At 41.7% G+C, this 14,954-nt stretch overlaps 1 protein-coding gene across 1 annotated transcript; it reads left to right on the top strand.

Annotated features, from left to right (window-relative positions):
- The first annotated feature begins 1,067 nt into the window (after positions 1-1,067).
- Positions 1,068-12,620, top strand: ergic2 (ERGIC and golgi 2). The gene is made up of 14 exons (XM_055920046.1): positions 1,068-1,250; positions 1,577-1,728; positions 2,040-2,148; positions 2,414-2,460; positions 2,676-2,743; positions 2,922-2,962; positions 3,293-3,394; positions 3,537-3,632; positions 3,852-3,907; positions 4,078-4,176; positions 4,573-4,670; positions 4,790-4,952; positions 7,368-7,447; positions 12,183-12,620. Exons 2-14 carry the CDS (start codon positions 1,620-1,622, stop codon positions 12,258-12,260), a joined length of 1,146 nt encoding a protein of 381 aa, XP_055776021.1. The 5' UTR covers positions 1,068-1,250; positions 1,577-1,619; the 3' UTR covers positions 12,261-12,620.
- The last annotated feature ends 2,334 nt before the right edge of the window (positions 12,621-14,954 follow it).

Genomic DNA, 14,954 nt, shown 5'->3' with positions numbered 1-14,954 from the left:
GAAAGACGATGGAAAGATCCATCTGATTGATTTAAGAGACGTCTGGATACTGTGTATCAGAATTTTGTGGCAATATACACAGATGGTTCAAAAGATCCAAGGACAGGATGTACTGGTTCAGCATTTGTAGTGCAGGAATGTGGGGTGAGAGTCAGGAAACGTATTACAGATCATCTGGCTGTATATTCGGCGGTGATGATGGCCATACTGTTGGCCTTGCAGTGGGTGGAGGAAGTTAAGCCAGAAAGAGTAGTTATTTTCTCTGATTCATGTTCAGTGCTAAGGAGTATCCAGTCCTTTATATCACGTAGCAGACAAAACCTGCTTTATGAGGTGCTGCAAACCCATGGCAGGAGTAAACAAATGGGTATACAGATACTATTTGCATGGGCCCCAGCTCATGTGGGAGTGTAAGGGAACGAGGCAGTTGATGTACTGGCTAAACAAGCACTAAGTAGTGGGGATGTTGATGTGGTAGTTTCAATGAGCAAGGCAGAGGCAAAAAGCATGATATGGACAGTGATGGTGAAGAAATGGCAGGAGCAGTGGAATAGAGATACAAAGGGCAGGATTTTATTTCAAGTACAGAGGAAAGTTGGGGAGGGGAGAATGGCAGTAAGGGACAGAAGAGAGGGGGCTATATTTACAAAATTAAGAGTGAGACACCCCCAGTTGAATAAGACCTTACATGTGATAGGAAAGCATCCAACAGGAAAATGTGAGTAGTGCCAGGAAACAGAGACAGTGAGGCATGTATTGATATAGTGTGGACATTACTGGAGGGAAAGAGAGAGGTTGAGATCTAGTATGAGAGAGAAGGGGATACAGAACATTTGTTTAAAAAGTATATTGTGTAGAACGTCATTGGATATAGTCTCAAATATTTTATTATCTTTTTTAAGAGCAATGGGGCTGGCACTCCAATACAGTAGGTGGCGGTAATACACCATAACGTTGGATGCCAACCGCCGATAAACCCCACCGACGAAGAACGGATGTCTGCGCGCAGTCAGTCTGCTTACTGTTGATCACCAGAGGGCGCTGTGGCAAAATTAATGCACTCTACTCAAACGTCTATGGTAGTACACCAGGTCAAAGGTTACCAGTGGCAGTTTTTTTGTTGTTGCAACAACTAACGCAGTATCCAGATGTTTCAACCCTAAACCAAGCATAGAACAATGGATTGATACAAGAATCGGATTTCCCTCTATGGCGAAAATGAATGGGCACCCAAGACAGTAACGACCGAAGTATGACTATTATAAAATACACAGCCGGGTTTGATAGCTACCGGTAGCCAAGATAGCTAGCTAACTATCAGCTTCCAGTCAGCTGGGCAACGTCAATAGGCAAACAGAATGTAAAAAGTGCCAGGTGTTGGCTCAGAATAGTCTGCATACCTGTGGTCAGAAACAGATGGGAGGGTTTAAACTTGCCATTCTTGTTTGCTAGCGAGGAAATATCGTCTTCATAAAGTCCCTTCCAGCGGCCACTGTTAAAACTATTCGGATATGACATTATTTGTATGAGATTGCTAGGCTATATAACAAAGTGAACTTCTATGTTGAACTTAAAGATTTAATGCATGAGGGATCCAGTGGACGCTTGCCCCAAACAAGATGAGGAGACTAGTGTCCCGGAAGAAGGCTCTAACCCTGGTGAAGGAGCTGGATGCATTCCCCAAGGTTCCAGAGAGCTATGTGGAAACCACAGCCAGTGGGGGAACAGGTGCGTTATTAACTAGCCAATGTAAATATGAATTGCAATTAAACTATTCTTCAAATTATAGATTGGATACATTGTAAAATTAATGTATGCTATTAGGAGTAACCCAACACCTCGAGTCCATCAACGATGTCAACCGTAGTATAAGTGCAATGGACAAACAATAACATATACTGTAGGGCAAAGTTTAGAACAGAGCATCTAGGCCAACCCTAGTATAGTCATGTACCAGTTTTCTTATTTTAATCAATGAGTAGCCTACTCCAGTTGTAAACTTGGCCTTCTACATCACTCCTCATTTGCTGTCTTTTCAGTGTCCCTGATAGCCTTCACAGCCATGGCTCTGCTGGCTTTCCTTGAGTTCTTTGTGTATCGAGACACGTGGATGCAGTATGAGTATGAAGTCGATAAAGACTTCTCCAGGTAAAAAACAACTCTCAGACCATGGTCATGTTCATTAGGCACCAAAGAGATTGTTTAAAGTGTTTTGCAGTGGAAAATGAAAGTGAATGTTAGTTGGTCCTTACCAGTTTCAGTCCATTTGCTTCCGTTTGGTGCCTAATGAACACAACCCAATAGTCTGGCATATCATTTTTGAGTTAGCTGGGCAACGTCAGCAGGAAAATACTTACTGTACAGCTCCAGGTGCACTATAGAGCTAACTAACACAATCTTCTCTCTTTTGCAGTAAATTAAGAATAAACATAGACATCACAGTTGCCATGAGGTGTCAATGTAAGTATTTACACTGTTTGAAGGATGCTCTCACAATTTAGGCCTAGACATGGATGTCTAGGATATAATGTGACTGTGTTTGTCGGCAGTAGAATTAACATTTCAGTAGTGTTGTATCAAGCCATTGACTGTAGGCTGCCCTTGTCTTCCATCATGTCATATTGATTGATTATATTATTCATTGATTTGCTGTTTGTCTGGGTGGCTGTATGTAGTTGTAGGTGCAGATGTCCTAGACTTGGCAGAGACCATGGTAGCTTCAGATGGCCTACATTATGAGCCAGTAAGTATGACTCTGTCTGGTACCTGCTATAGCAGCCTAACCAGGCCAGTCAGTTAGGAACAGTTAAGACACAATGACAAGATGCAAGTGTGGTGAGAATTCAGGGTTCCATAAATTTCATCATATTATCTTTCCAGTGACAATGCCCTTAATATTTTTTCCCATGGTCACCTTGCAGGTCACCTTTGACCTCTCTCCTCAGCAAAGGCTGTGGCACAGGTAAGATATATCAGCCACAAGATATATATGTCTCCTGACAGTATAAAAATGCACCACCAGAATGCATCTGCACAACTAAAATAGTAATGTTGCATACAGTGAAGCAAAATATGAGATGATTGGCTACATGTGGCACATGTATACACATTTTAATAATGATGCATAATACCTGTCAAATAAACCTAGTAAAGTAAAGACAGTATGGTGGAGTGAAGGCTTTGACCATCTGTTATAACTTCTCACTCCTATATAGTGACTACCCTCTACAACACTCCCGTGTTTAACCTTTCCCTTGCTCACTCATCTCCCTTTCCTCCCCCTCTCCCCCAGAACTCTGCTGATGATCCAGGACCGCCTTAGGGAGGAACACTCGCTGCAGGATGTGATCTTCAAGACAGTCCTGAAAGGATCCCCCACCGCCCTGCCTCCCAGGTCTGGAAAAAACAATACAGCTTTGCTGTGACACAGTGTGTGTGTTTGAGTGAAGTTAGGTATTGAAGTAATTGATAAACTGTATTGAATGATTACAGTTATGTTATTGAAGTGACTCTCCTCCCCTCTTTTCTCCTTCGAGAGAGGACAGCCCCTCCCAGTCGCCTGCGGCCTGCAGGATACACGGCCATCTTTATGTCAACAAGGTGGCTGGCAACTTCCACATCACTGTGGGCAAGTAGGTCACCGCTCCTCTCTCTACAACTAACTTCTAGCTAGTGTGCCCTAATGAACACAAGGAGTGTTTCCAGGTAGTCCCTCCCTGTTTGTCTGTTTTCTCCGTTGGGTGCCTAATGAACATGACCTAGATGTTTGACTCTGGAATGTGTGATGTTGAGTTATTATGCCCTATGTGGGAGGAGTCTCCGCAAGCTTGACCTTTTCACATCACATACAGGGCTATCCCACATCCTAGAGGCCACGCCCATCTAGCGGCCCTCGTCAGCCACGATAGTAAGTTTGTTTAGAGTTTAACTTCTATACATGATACATAAAAACGTCTTAAACAATTGTAAGTTATGATGGAACTATGCGATGTCTTCACAATTGAGTTAACACATTTAAACCTGACGATATCCATAGACCAGGAGTTAATGATTGTTCTGATTTGTTGTTGATTACAGCGTACAACTTCTCCCATCGCATCGACCACCTGTCGTTCGGAGAGGAGATCCCAGGAATCATCAACCCTCTGGACGGGACTGAGAAAGTCTGCACTGACCGTAAGTAAAAATACATCACGTCAGTCCTGGGTTCAAATGTCATTCACGATAATTCAAATACTTACGCTGTGCTTGATTGTTTCCATTGTAACAGGCAAGCTCAATAGAAAAGTTCCAAAAGTGCAATCCCCACACACCTGGCACTCCAGGCAATTATCATTATTTCAAATAGTATTTAAACTCAAGGCTTTATCACGTCACATCAAACAGGCTACATGACAGACTTCCTAAATGCACAGATCAGTCATGGGTTTTTGGGGGAAGTAGTTAGTCTGCCTCAACATGTTAGTTATGAAGAAGTTGTGACATTATATAGGAACTGTAACTTTGTTAATTTCATCCTTCATTAAAGAATATATCTTCATGTGTGGACTGTTTTTCTCTGATCCTCGTCAGATAATCAGATGTTTCAGTACTTCATCACCATAGTGCCCACCAAACTGAACACCTACCAGATCTCAGCAGACACAAACCAGTACTCTGTCACCGAAAGGGTAGGTCCAGGATATGTGATTGTGTGTTTGTTTGAGTGTACAAGGTCTATGCTGTGTGTGTGTGTGTGGATGAACTGAAGGTCTGGGTGTATCGTCATCGTTTCACCCTGTTTGTGCAGGAGCGGGTGATCAACCACGCGGTGGGCAGCCACGGAGTATCTGGGATCTTTATGAAGTATGACATCAGCTCGTTGATGGTGAAAGTCACCGAGCAGCACATGCCCCTATGGAGGTTCCTCGTCAGGCTTTGTGGCATCATCGGAGGCATTTTCTCCACCACAGGTACCCACACACAGCTGGCCACAAGTGTACAACAAAAACATGTCTCTTATTGGACAAGTTCAGGTTAGTCCCTCCCTGTTTTGTCCAGTTTGCTTCCTAGGGAAAACACACCAAGTATGTCCACCTGGGTCATTATCATTAGGGCACATCGTCGAAAAATGTTGTGCAATGGAAAAAGTCCAGGTAGTCCCTTCCTGTTTGTCTGTTTTCTGATGTTCAGTGCCTAATGAACTCGACCCTGATTTACTACACACCTAACAGGACCCATACCTATCCAAAGCCCTTTAGGCAAAAAGAATCACAGAGCACTAGTTGTAAAAATCATCCTTATCATTTTGTGACGTCTAAAGGCATCTGCATGCTTCCCAGCCTAAACAGTTCGGGAGAGTTAGCGCATACAGTACCAGTCAAAGGTTTGGACACACCTGCTCATTCAAGGGCTCATTATGTTGACTATTTTCTACATTGTAGCATATAGTGAAGACATCAAAACTATGAAATCATGTAGTAACCAAAAAAAGTGTTAAACAAATCAAAATAGTTTATATTTGAGATTCTTCAAAGTAGCAACCCTTTGCCTTGATGACAGCTTTGCACACTCTTGGCATTATCTCAACCAGCTTCATGAGGTAGTCACCTGGAATGCATTTCAATTAACAGGTGTGCCTTGTTAATTTGTGGGATTTCTTTCCTTCTTAATGTGTTTGAGCCAATCAGTTGTGTTGTGACAAGGTAGGGGTGGTATACAGAAGATAGCCCTATTTGGTTAAAGACCAAGTCCATATTATGTCAAGAACAGCTCAAATAAGCAAAGAGAAACAACAATCCATCATTACTTTAAGACATGAAGGTCAGTCAATCTGGAAAATTTCAAGGACTTTGAACGTTTCTTCAAGTGCAGTCGCAAAAACCATCAAGCGCTATGATGAAACTGTCTCTCATGAGGACCGCCACAGGAATTGAAGACCCAGAGTTACCTCTGCTACAGAGGATAAGTTCATTAGTGTTAACTGCACCTCAGCTTGCAGCCTAAAATAAATGCTTCGGAGTTCAAGTAAGACATTAACATCAACTATTCAGAGGAGACTGCATGAATCAGGCCTTCATGGTCCAATTTCTGCAAAGAAACCACTACTAAAGGACACCAATAATAAGAGACTTGCTTGGGCCAAGAAACACGAGCAATGGATATTAGACCGGTGGAAATCTGTCCTATGGTCTGATGAGTCCAAATTTGAGATTTTTGGTTCCAATCGCTGTCTTTGTGAGACGCAGAGTAGGTGAATGGATGATCTCCGCATGTGTGGTGTCCTCCCGTGAAGCATGTAGGAGGAGGTGTGGAGGTGCTTTGCTGCTGATTTTAATATTTAAAAAAAATTCAAGGCACACTTAACCAGCATGGATATCACAGCATTCTGCAGCGATACGCCATTACATCTGATTTGCGCCTAGTGGGACTATCATTTGTTTTTCAACAGGACATGACCCAACACACCTCCAGGCTGTGTAAGGGCTATTTGACCAAGACGGAGAGTGATGGAGTGCTCCATCAGATGACCTGGCCTCCACAATCACCCGACCTCAATCCAATTGAGATGGTTTGGGATGATTTGGACCGCAGAGTGAAGGAAAAGCAGCCAACAAGTGCTCAGCATATGTGGGAACTCCTTCAAGACTGTTGGAAAAGCATTCCTCATGAAGCTAGTTCAGAGAATGCCAAGAGTGTGCAGAGCTCAAGGCAAAAGGTGGCTACTTTGAAGAATTAAAAATAATTTTTGATTTGTTTAACACTTTATGGGTTTCTGCATGATTCCATAGTTTTGATGTCTTCACTATTATTCTACAATGTAGAAAATAGTTTTTTTTTTTAAAGACAAACCCTTGAATGAGTAGGTGTGTCAACTTTTGACTAGTACCGTATATTATCACAACTTTATTGTTCGTTTTGGACTTAGGGAAATGTTTTTTTTGGGGGGGGGGGGGGGGGGCTTTCGCACACACAAAAAATCTCCAGACAAGCCGAAGTCTACACCCCTTTGTCGGTGAATGGTCGAAAGTAGGGATTCTTCAATAAAGTCTGTCATTTAACAAGAGACGACTCGTTTTCATACACATTTTTTAATTGAGTAATACTGCACCAAACATCTTAGATGTAAAACTGCGTAACTAACATCTCTGCAAAAACGCCAAAATTAATGAGATTTGAGTTAGATTAATTCGGACTCTTTTGAGCAAGTTTATGCTGGCTACGGCGTCTCAAAATGGAAAAACAGTACTATTGCCAATTTTCTACTTGTTTTTCAAGTGAATGTATTTTTAAGGGTGTATGCAAGTACACTCGTTCGAACTCGGCTAGGCACCAGCCGAACTGATTCATTTGGAAGCCTTAAGACTGTCTCTGTCCTCTCCACACAGGTATGATCCATGGAATGGTGGGCTTCTTGGTGGACGTTGTCTGCTGTCGCTTCAAACTAGGAGTCTACAAACCCCGGGAGGTAAGTCAACACATCAAGTCAAACACACTTGTCACAAGCTTGTTGATTCCACAGATAAAGTAGATGCAGAAAGTGTCAATTTCTTTAAAAAATGTAAATGTATACAGGAAGCACCATAGGATACCCTCAACATTAAGTATTTTGATCAATATCTGAATTGGACAGTAGTCAGCGTTGGTTTTTCCTTTTCTCATCGCATGCTGCACTACTGCTCATTTAATTTGAAAATACATCAAAATAAACGTAAACTTGAAGGGGTGGTTTACCGGACAGAGATTAAAGCACGTTTGTTGAAAGTGCTTTTAGTCCAGGACTAGGCTTAATCTGTTTCCGGAAAACTGCACCTAAGTGTCCCATTTTTTTTTTATACACTTAACAAAAATATAAACGTAAAGTATAAATATAAAGTGTTGGACTCCTAATTCATGATTAAAAGATCCCAGCAATTTTCCTTACTCAAATTTGTTTACATCCTTGTTCGTGAGAATCCATCCGCCTGATAGGTGTGGCATATCAGGCTGATTAAACAGCATGATTATTACACAAACCACTCTAAAATGTGCAGTTTTGTCACCACATCACACAATGTCACAGATGTCTCAAGTTGAGGGAGCATGCAATTGGCATACTGACTGCAGACTGTCCCAGTTCTTCCATGGCCTGCATACTCACCAGACATGTCACCCATTGAGCATGATTGGCATGCTCTGGATCGACGTATGACAGTGTGTTCCAGTTCCCGCCAATATCCAGCAACTTCGCACAGCCATTGAAGAGAAGTGGGACAACATTCCACAGGCCACAAATTGACAGCCTGATCAACTCGAAGATGTTGCGTTGTATGTCGCAGAGGGTGGTCCCACCAGATACTGACTGGTTTTCTGATCCACTAACCTACTTTTTTAAGGTATCGGTGACCAAGGGCTGTTGCGGTGACTGTATTACCGTCATGAAGGCAGTCAAATTCCACATGACCGTTTAGTCACCTCCAAGCTCTGATGCTGCTAGTAGGCATTAGTAGCCTACCAGACGTGCTAACTGCCTGGTACTCAGCACTCTATTGTCCCTCTAATCACTCTGACATCAATGCAAATGAGTTTGAAAATCTAATCAAGCACTTCATTAGAGCTCATGTTGCACTACATTTCTATAGGCTATGCAACTGCGGGAGAAATCGGAGTGACGGCCGCTAATAAAAATAGGATCCCATCAGCTTTCAATAGGCTAGGCCTAGTATATGTATTTCTCAACTTTCCTAATATTAAGCACATTGCTTATCTTTACAACAGGAGTATAGCCTACCTGGCTGGCATGAAAATGAGTCACGGGAACAGCGTCTCCATTCGCTATTTAAGTGCATAGATGACATGTGTTTTTTTTTCCCGCTGCCCCTATTTCGATACAGGTGCATGATAATGGTCCATTGTAAATCAAAACAAATGTCACACATATTATTTAGTATATGTAAAGACATGATTAAATCAAGAAGAGTCTGATGGGTGACAATATTAGCCGATCACTTGTGAATTATATATTATCACTTGTGAAGGATGCCCAGCATAAGAAACAATGCCTTTTTTTGCAACTTGTTCAATCATATTCGCACACCTCATGTAGCCTAGCCCATAGGCCTATATGTTTTAATAAGGTTTGTATCACAGCTAAGGTGGCCAAATAACTTCTTAAAATGAAGCACATTAATCCGATTTACAAGGGGTGTAGAGCCTAACTGGCATATATAAGCAGTGTGTGCGTTTCAAGTTTGGGTAAGATGATTGTCACCATAGAAATGCACCTTTATAATAAAAGCGTTACATGCTTAATTGCATTTGTGATCACTTTTGATGATGGTTTCTGTTAATGGAACATTCGTGCTTATAGCCTACTACCATGTGTGCATTGTTGCGCTTATAATGTGAAGAAATAATAGTTTATCAACATTTTAAGATAAACGTTCTGATCTGTTGCGTCAGCCACATTGAATAAAAATGTTTTTTTTGATGATAGTGGCTGTATTAATCTGGGATCTATCGTATCCCACAACTGTCCCAGACTGTTTGGGATATGTATTTCTCACACAGAATAGAATAAGTCAACTTGTGTACTATGGGGGTTAGTAGATTGACATAGGCTAGTGCTGTTGGTTAGGCCTACTCATCTTGTTGGCTGACAAAGTAAATGGACAGTTCATCCAATATCTTCAATATGCACCTTGGAATTGGATAAGGACTCGCGCAGTTGCGTCCCGGATGTCTGTCTTAACTAGTAGCCTGTGAGAAAGACGCGTTAGATTGCGCAGCACACTCAAGGAGATGGGCACAACGCAGCACTCCAGGTCGCAAAAGGAATGGATTGTTGAGGCATTATCAAGTGCTTGTCAAATAATGAACGAGAGACTATTGGACTGTGTACAGCCTGCGCAAAAAAACAAAGCAGAGCTCATGCCTTTTCAAGTGACTTTTTAATCATCATTAGTCTCATCATGCAGCCTTACAATGTATTAAAAATCAAAACAGTCCTTATGTAGAACTAAAGTTACATTTATAACTCTAAATTAAGCATATAGGAGTACCTACAGTTGAAGTCGGAAGTTTACACACACCTTAGCCAAGTACATTTAAACTCAGTTTTTCACAATTCCTGACATTTAATCCTAGTAAAAATTCCCTGTCTTAGTTCAGTTAGGATCACCACTTTATTTTAAGAATGTGAAATGTCAGAGTAATAATAGTGATTTATTTCAGCTTTTATTTCTTTCATCATTCCCAGTGGGTCAGAAGTTTACATACACTCAATTAGTATTTGGTAGCATTGCCTTTAAATTGTTTAACTTGGGTCAAACGTTTCGGGTAGCCTTCCACAAGCTTCCCACAATAAGTTGGGTGAATTTTGGCCCATTCCTCCTGACTGAGCTGGTGTAACTGAGTCAGGTTTGTAGTCCTCCTTGCTCGCACACGCTTTTTCAGTTCTGCCCACAAATGTTCGATAGGATTGAGGTCCGACTTTGTGATGGCCACTCCAATACCTTGACTTTGTTGTCCTTAAGCCATTTTGCCACAACTTTGGAAGTATGCTTGAGGTCATTGTCCATTTGGAAGACCCATTTGCTACCGAGCTGTAACTTCCTGACTGATGTCTTGAGATGTTGCTTCAATATATCGACATAATTTTAATTCCTCGTGATGCCATCTATTTTGCGAAGTGCACCAGGCCCTCCTGCCGCAAAGCACTCCCACAACATGATGCTGCCACCCTTGTGCTTCACGGTTGGGACGGTGTTCTTTGAATTGCAAGCCTCATCAGACCAGAGGACATTTCTCCAAAAAGTACGATCGTTGTCCCTATGTGCAGTTGCAAACCGTAGTCTGGCTTTTTTATGGCGGTTTTGGAACAGTGGCGGCTTCCTTGCTGAGCGGCCTTTCAGGTTATGTTGATATAGGACTTGTTTTACTGTGGATATAGATACTTTTGTACTTGTTCCTCCAGCATCTTCACAAGGTCCTTTGCTGTTGTTCTGGGATTGATTTGCACTTTTCCCACCACAGTACGCTCATCTCTAGGAGACAGAACGCGTCTCCTTCCTGAGCGGTATGACGGCTGAGTGGTCCCATGGTGTTTATACTTGAGTACTATTGTTTGTACAGACGAACGTGGTACCTTCAGGCGTTTGGAAATTGCTCCCAAGGATGAACCAGACTTGTGTAGGTCTACAATTTGTTTTATAAGGTCTTTGCTGGTTTCTTTTGATTTTCCCATGATGTCAAGCAAAGAGGCACTGAGTTTAAAGGTAGGCCTTGAAATACATCCACAGGTACACCTCCAATTGACTCAAATGATGTCAATTAGCCTATCAGAATCTTCTAAAGCCATGACACAATTTTCTGGAATTTTCCAAGCTGTTTAAAGGCAGAGTCAACTTAGTGTATGTAAACTTCTGACCCACTGGAATTGTGATACAGTGAAATAATCTGTCTGTAAACAATTGTTGGAAAAATGACTTGTGTCATGCACAAAGTAGATGTTCTAACCAACTTGCCAAAACTATAGTTTGTTAAGAAATTTGTGGTGGTTGAAAAAACGAGTTTTAATGACTCCAACCTAAAAATATGTAAACTTCTGACTTCAAATGTATTTCTTGTTAACCGCTCAACACAGAATAAGCCTCATGTGCCCACTCACTCAAATGGTTGAGAAAATATTTATATTTTATTCAGCATTGTTCAATTGTATTCTTCATACTAGAAAATAATGCATTGAAATTATAAGCAAATCTTGTCTGATAAATGAACTAGTGTAACCCACAGCCATTGGCATAGCCACACCAGGACCTAACATGACAACTCAGAGTAGGCTATTCTTATCTTCAGAAATAGACTACGTTTTCTTCATATCATGCTTCTTTAGGCCTGTTTAAAATAAATAATGGATTTATTTTGGAGGTGTAGGCTATATTACATGGACTTTTTAAAATGGCTTGTAGGCTGTGTTTGTTAATTATTGGTAAATTACCGTTATTTGGTTGACAATCACCAGCTGACAAAATGTCATGACTGCCACAGCCGTACCAACAGATGCATATCTGTATTCCCAATCATAGATTAGGGCCTAATGAATTTATTTCAAATGACCGATTTCCTTATATGAACTGTAATTCAATAAAATCTTTGAAATTGTTATATGTTGCATTTATATTTTAGTTGAGTGTACTTTAATGTTCTCCCTCTCTCATTCTCAGATGGGCCTGCTGGACGACCATGTAAAAAACGAAGCCCAGGCCCCACCCCTGGAAGCTACAGAAAACCACACCCACTGACAGAACTCTCTAGGGCAGGGATCATCAACTAGATCAGGGATCTCCAACCCTGTTCCTTGAGAGCTATCCTCCTGTAGGTTTTCACTCCAACCCCAGTTAACTGATCTGGTTCAGCTTTTCAACAACTAATTATTAAGAATCAGGTGCGCTAGATTAGGGTTGGAGCAAAAACCTACAGGAAGGTTTTTCTTTTTTTTTTCTTGAGCGGACGGTCATGTGGCGGGAACATAATTGCAAATTGACCTGAATAATAATCATTTTAAACCTTGCTTACATTTGTCTATGATCACATATCTCTCTATAATGCGTGGGAATACTTTGGAACCATTTTTTTTCCAAATTAAAATGACTTGCAGCTGATTTTCTGGTGTTCTTAGTCATTTTGTCCAACAATAAAATATTATTGGGACAAATAAAATCTCTCGTGTGAAATGGATGCCAAGAAAGCCAGGCTTCCCCCACCAAAAAAATACCAATAAAAAAAAGAAAATAAATAATTGTCTGTTTCATAATTTTCATTCTCGATGAGAAAGCGAAACAGCGCCCCTCTGTCTCTAAGTGTCGGCCGTCTATCTGATACTGTCTGGTCCAAACCTGATGATCATTGAAAGGCTGGTAATGGCTCACATTAACACCATTATCCGAGAAACCCTAGACCCACTCCAATTTGGATACCGCCCAAACAGATCCACAGATGATGCAATCTCTATTGCATTCCACACTGCCCTTTCCCACCTGGACAAAAGGAACACCTACGTGAGAATGCTATTCATTGACTAGAGCTCAGCGTTCAATACCATAGTACCCTCAAAGCTCATCACTAAGCTAAGGATCCTGAGACTAAACACTTCCCTCTGCAACTGGATCCTGGACTTCCTGACGGGCCGCCCCCAAGTGGTGAGGTTAGGTAGCAACACATCCGCCCACGCTGATCTTCAATACTGGGCCCCCTCAGGGGTGTGTGCTCATTCCCCTCCTGTACTCCCTTTTCACCCATGACTGCATGGCCAAGCATAACTCCAACCCCTTTCATTAAGTTTTTCCGACAACACAACAGTGGTAGGCCTGATCACTGACAACGACGAGACAGCCTATAGGGAGGAGGTCAGAGACCTGGCCGGGTAGTGCCAGAATAACAACCTATCCCTCAACATAATCAAGACAAAGGAGATGATTGAACTACAGGAATAGGAGGACCGAGCACGCCCCCATTCTCATCGAAGGGACTGTAGAGGAGCAGGTTGAGAGCTTCAACATCCTTGGTGTCTACATCACCAACAAACTAGAATGGTCCAAACACACCAAGACAGTCGTGAAGAGGGCACGACAAAGCCTATTCCCCCTCAGGAAACTTAAAAGATTTGGCATGGATCCTCAGATCCTCAAAAGGTTCTACAGCTGCAACATCGAGAGAATCCTGACTGGTTGCATCACTGCCTGGCACGGCAACTGCTCGGCCTCCGACCGCAAGGTACTACAGAGTGTAGGCTAAAAAAATTGTCAACGACCCCAGCACCCCCCAGTTATAGAATGTTCTCTCTACTACTGCATGGCAAGCGGTACCGGAGCGCCAAGTCTAGGACCAAAAGACTTCTCAACAGTTTTTACCCCCAAGCCATAAGACTCCTGAACAAGTAATCAAATGGCTACCCGGACTATTTGCATTGTCCTGCCCCCCAAACCCTGCTGCTACTCTGTTTATCATATATGCATAGTCAATTTAACCATACCTATATGTACATACTACCTCAATTAGTGTTATCTATTGTTCACCTAATACCTTTTTTTAAAAACTTAATCGCACTGTTGGTTAGGGCCTGTAAGTAATCATTTCACTGTAAGGTCTACACCTGTTCGGTGCACGTGACAAACTTTGATTTGACCATGATGGTAAGCACCCTGAAACCTGCCGTGACTGCCTCCTGTGACCAGACTCTACTGTTGTGTCGACCTCTGAGGGAGAGACCAGAAGCAGATACATCGTTCTACTCAGGAAGTCAAATGATTAGCTTTGTCCATGTTTTATAGTATCATCACCAATCCCACCAATCTCTCCAGTCAGACTTAAAAAAAATACATTGATAGTTCAGTTAACCCACCCTCTCTCTCTCTCAGCAAGGACTGGGAGATTAGAAGCCTCATAACTGGAGACCTTTAAGAAACAGGCAGTGTCTCAACTTCCTCCCACAATACCACTTTGGGGACCTGGGTATGATAGTTAATGTACTTCTCTCATCATTGACCATCTAATGAAACATAACTCTCCTAAAACTGAATGAGTTATTTCGTACTGAGAGAGCATTCACTCCTGTAAATATCTTCTCTGTTCCAGATCTGTGTCCTGATGACTAAAGGAAATGAGACAACAGGCTTAACTCTAAGCCACCTGATCAACAGAATCACCCATCACTGGGACTGTTCTAACCTTCTTAATGTGTTGAATTGTGTTACAGTATATTCAATTATTTTACTGTACAATGCATTTGGTTGCTTGATACTTATTATTACTTAACATTGTTACTGTATGTAATTTTGCTTTTAAAAAGTTCTACAATTAATTAAAGTCTTAAACAGTAACTTAAACTGTTTATGGGAAATGAGAGACACCACCAAAATGTGACCCTTCAGAGTTCCATGTAGCCTACCTATCAGAAATCATGTACTTCATGCTTAGCTGTTCAACTTAATAGACAG

The sequence above is a fragment of the Salvelinus fontinalis genome, chromosome 4, assembly GCF_029448725.1.
Source record: "Salvelinus fontinalis isolate EN_2023a chromosome 4, ASM2944872v1, whole genome shotgun sequence".
NCBI lineage: Eukaryota > Metazoa > Chordata > Actinopteri > Salmoniformes > Salmonidae > Salvelinus > Salvelinus fontinalis.
Note: the sequence above shows the minus strand (reverse complement) of the source record. Positions and strands in the feature narration are given on the sequence as shown.

Coding starts and splice junctions, on each gene's coding strand:
- ergic2 (XM_055920046.1), top strand. CDS start 1,620: ATGAGGAGACTAGTGTCCCGGAAGAAGGCTCTAACCCTGGTGAAGGAG. Junction 3,633..3,851: donor TTCCACATCACTGTGGGCAA/GTAGGTCACCGC, acceptor CATCACATACAG/GGCTATCCCACATCCTAGAG. Junction 7,448..12,182: donor GAGTCTACAAACCCCGGGAG/GTAAGTCAACAC, acceptor TCTCATTCTCAG/ATGGGCCTGCTGGACGACCA.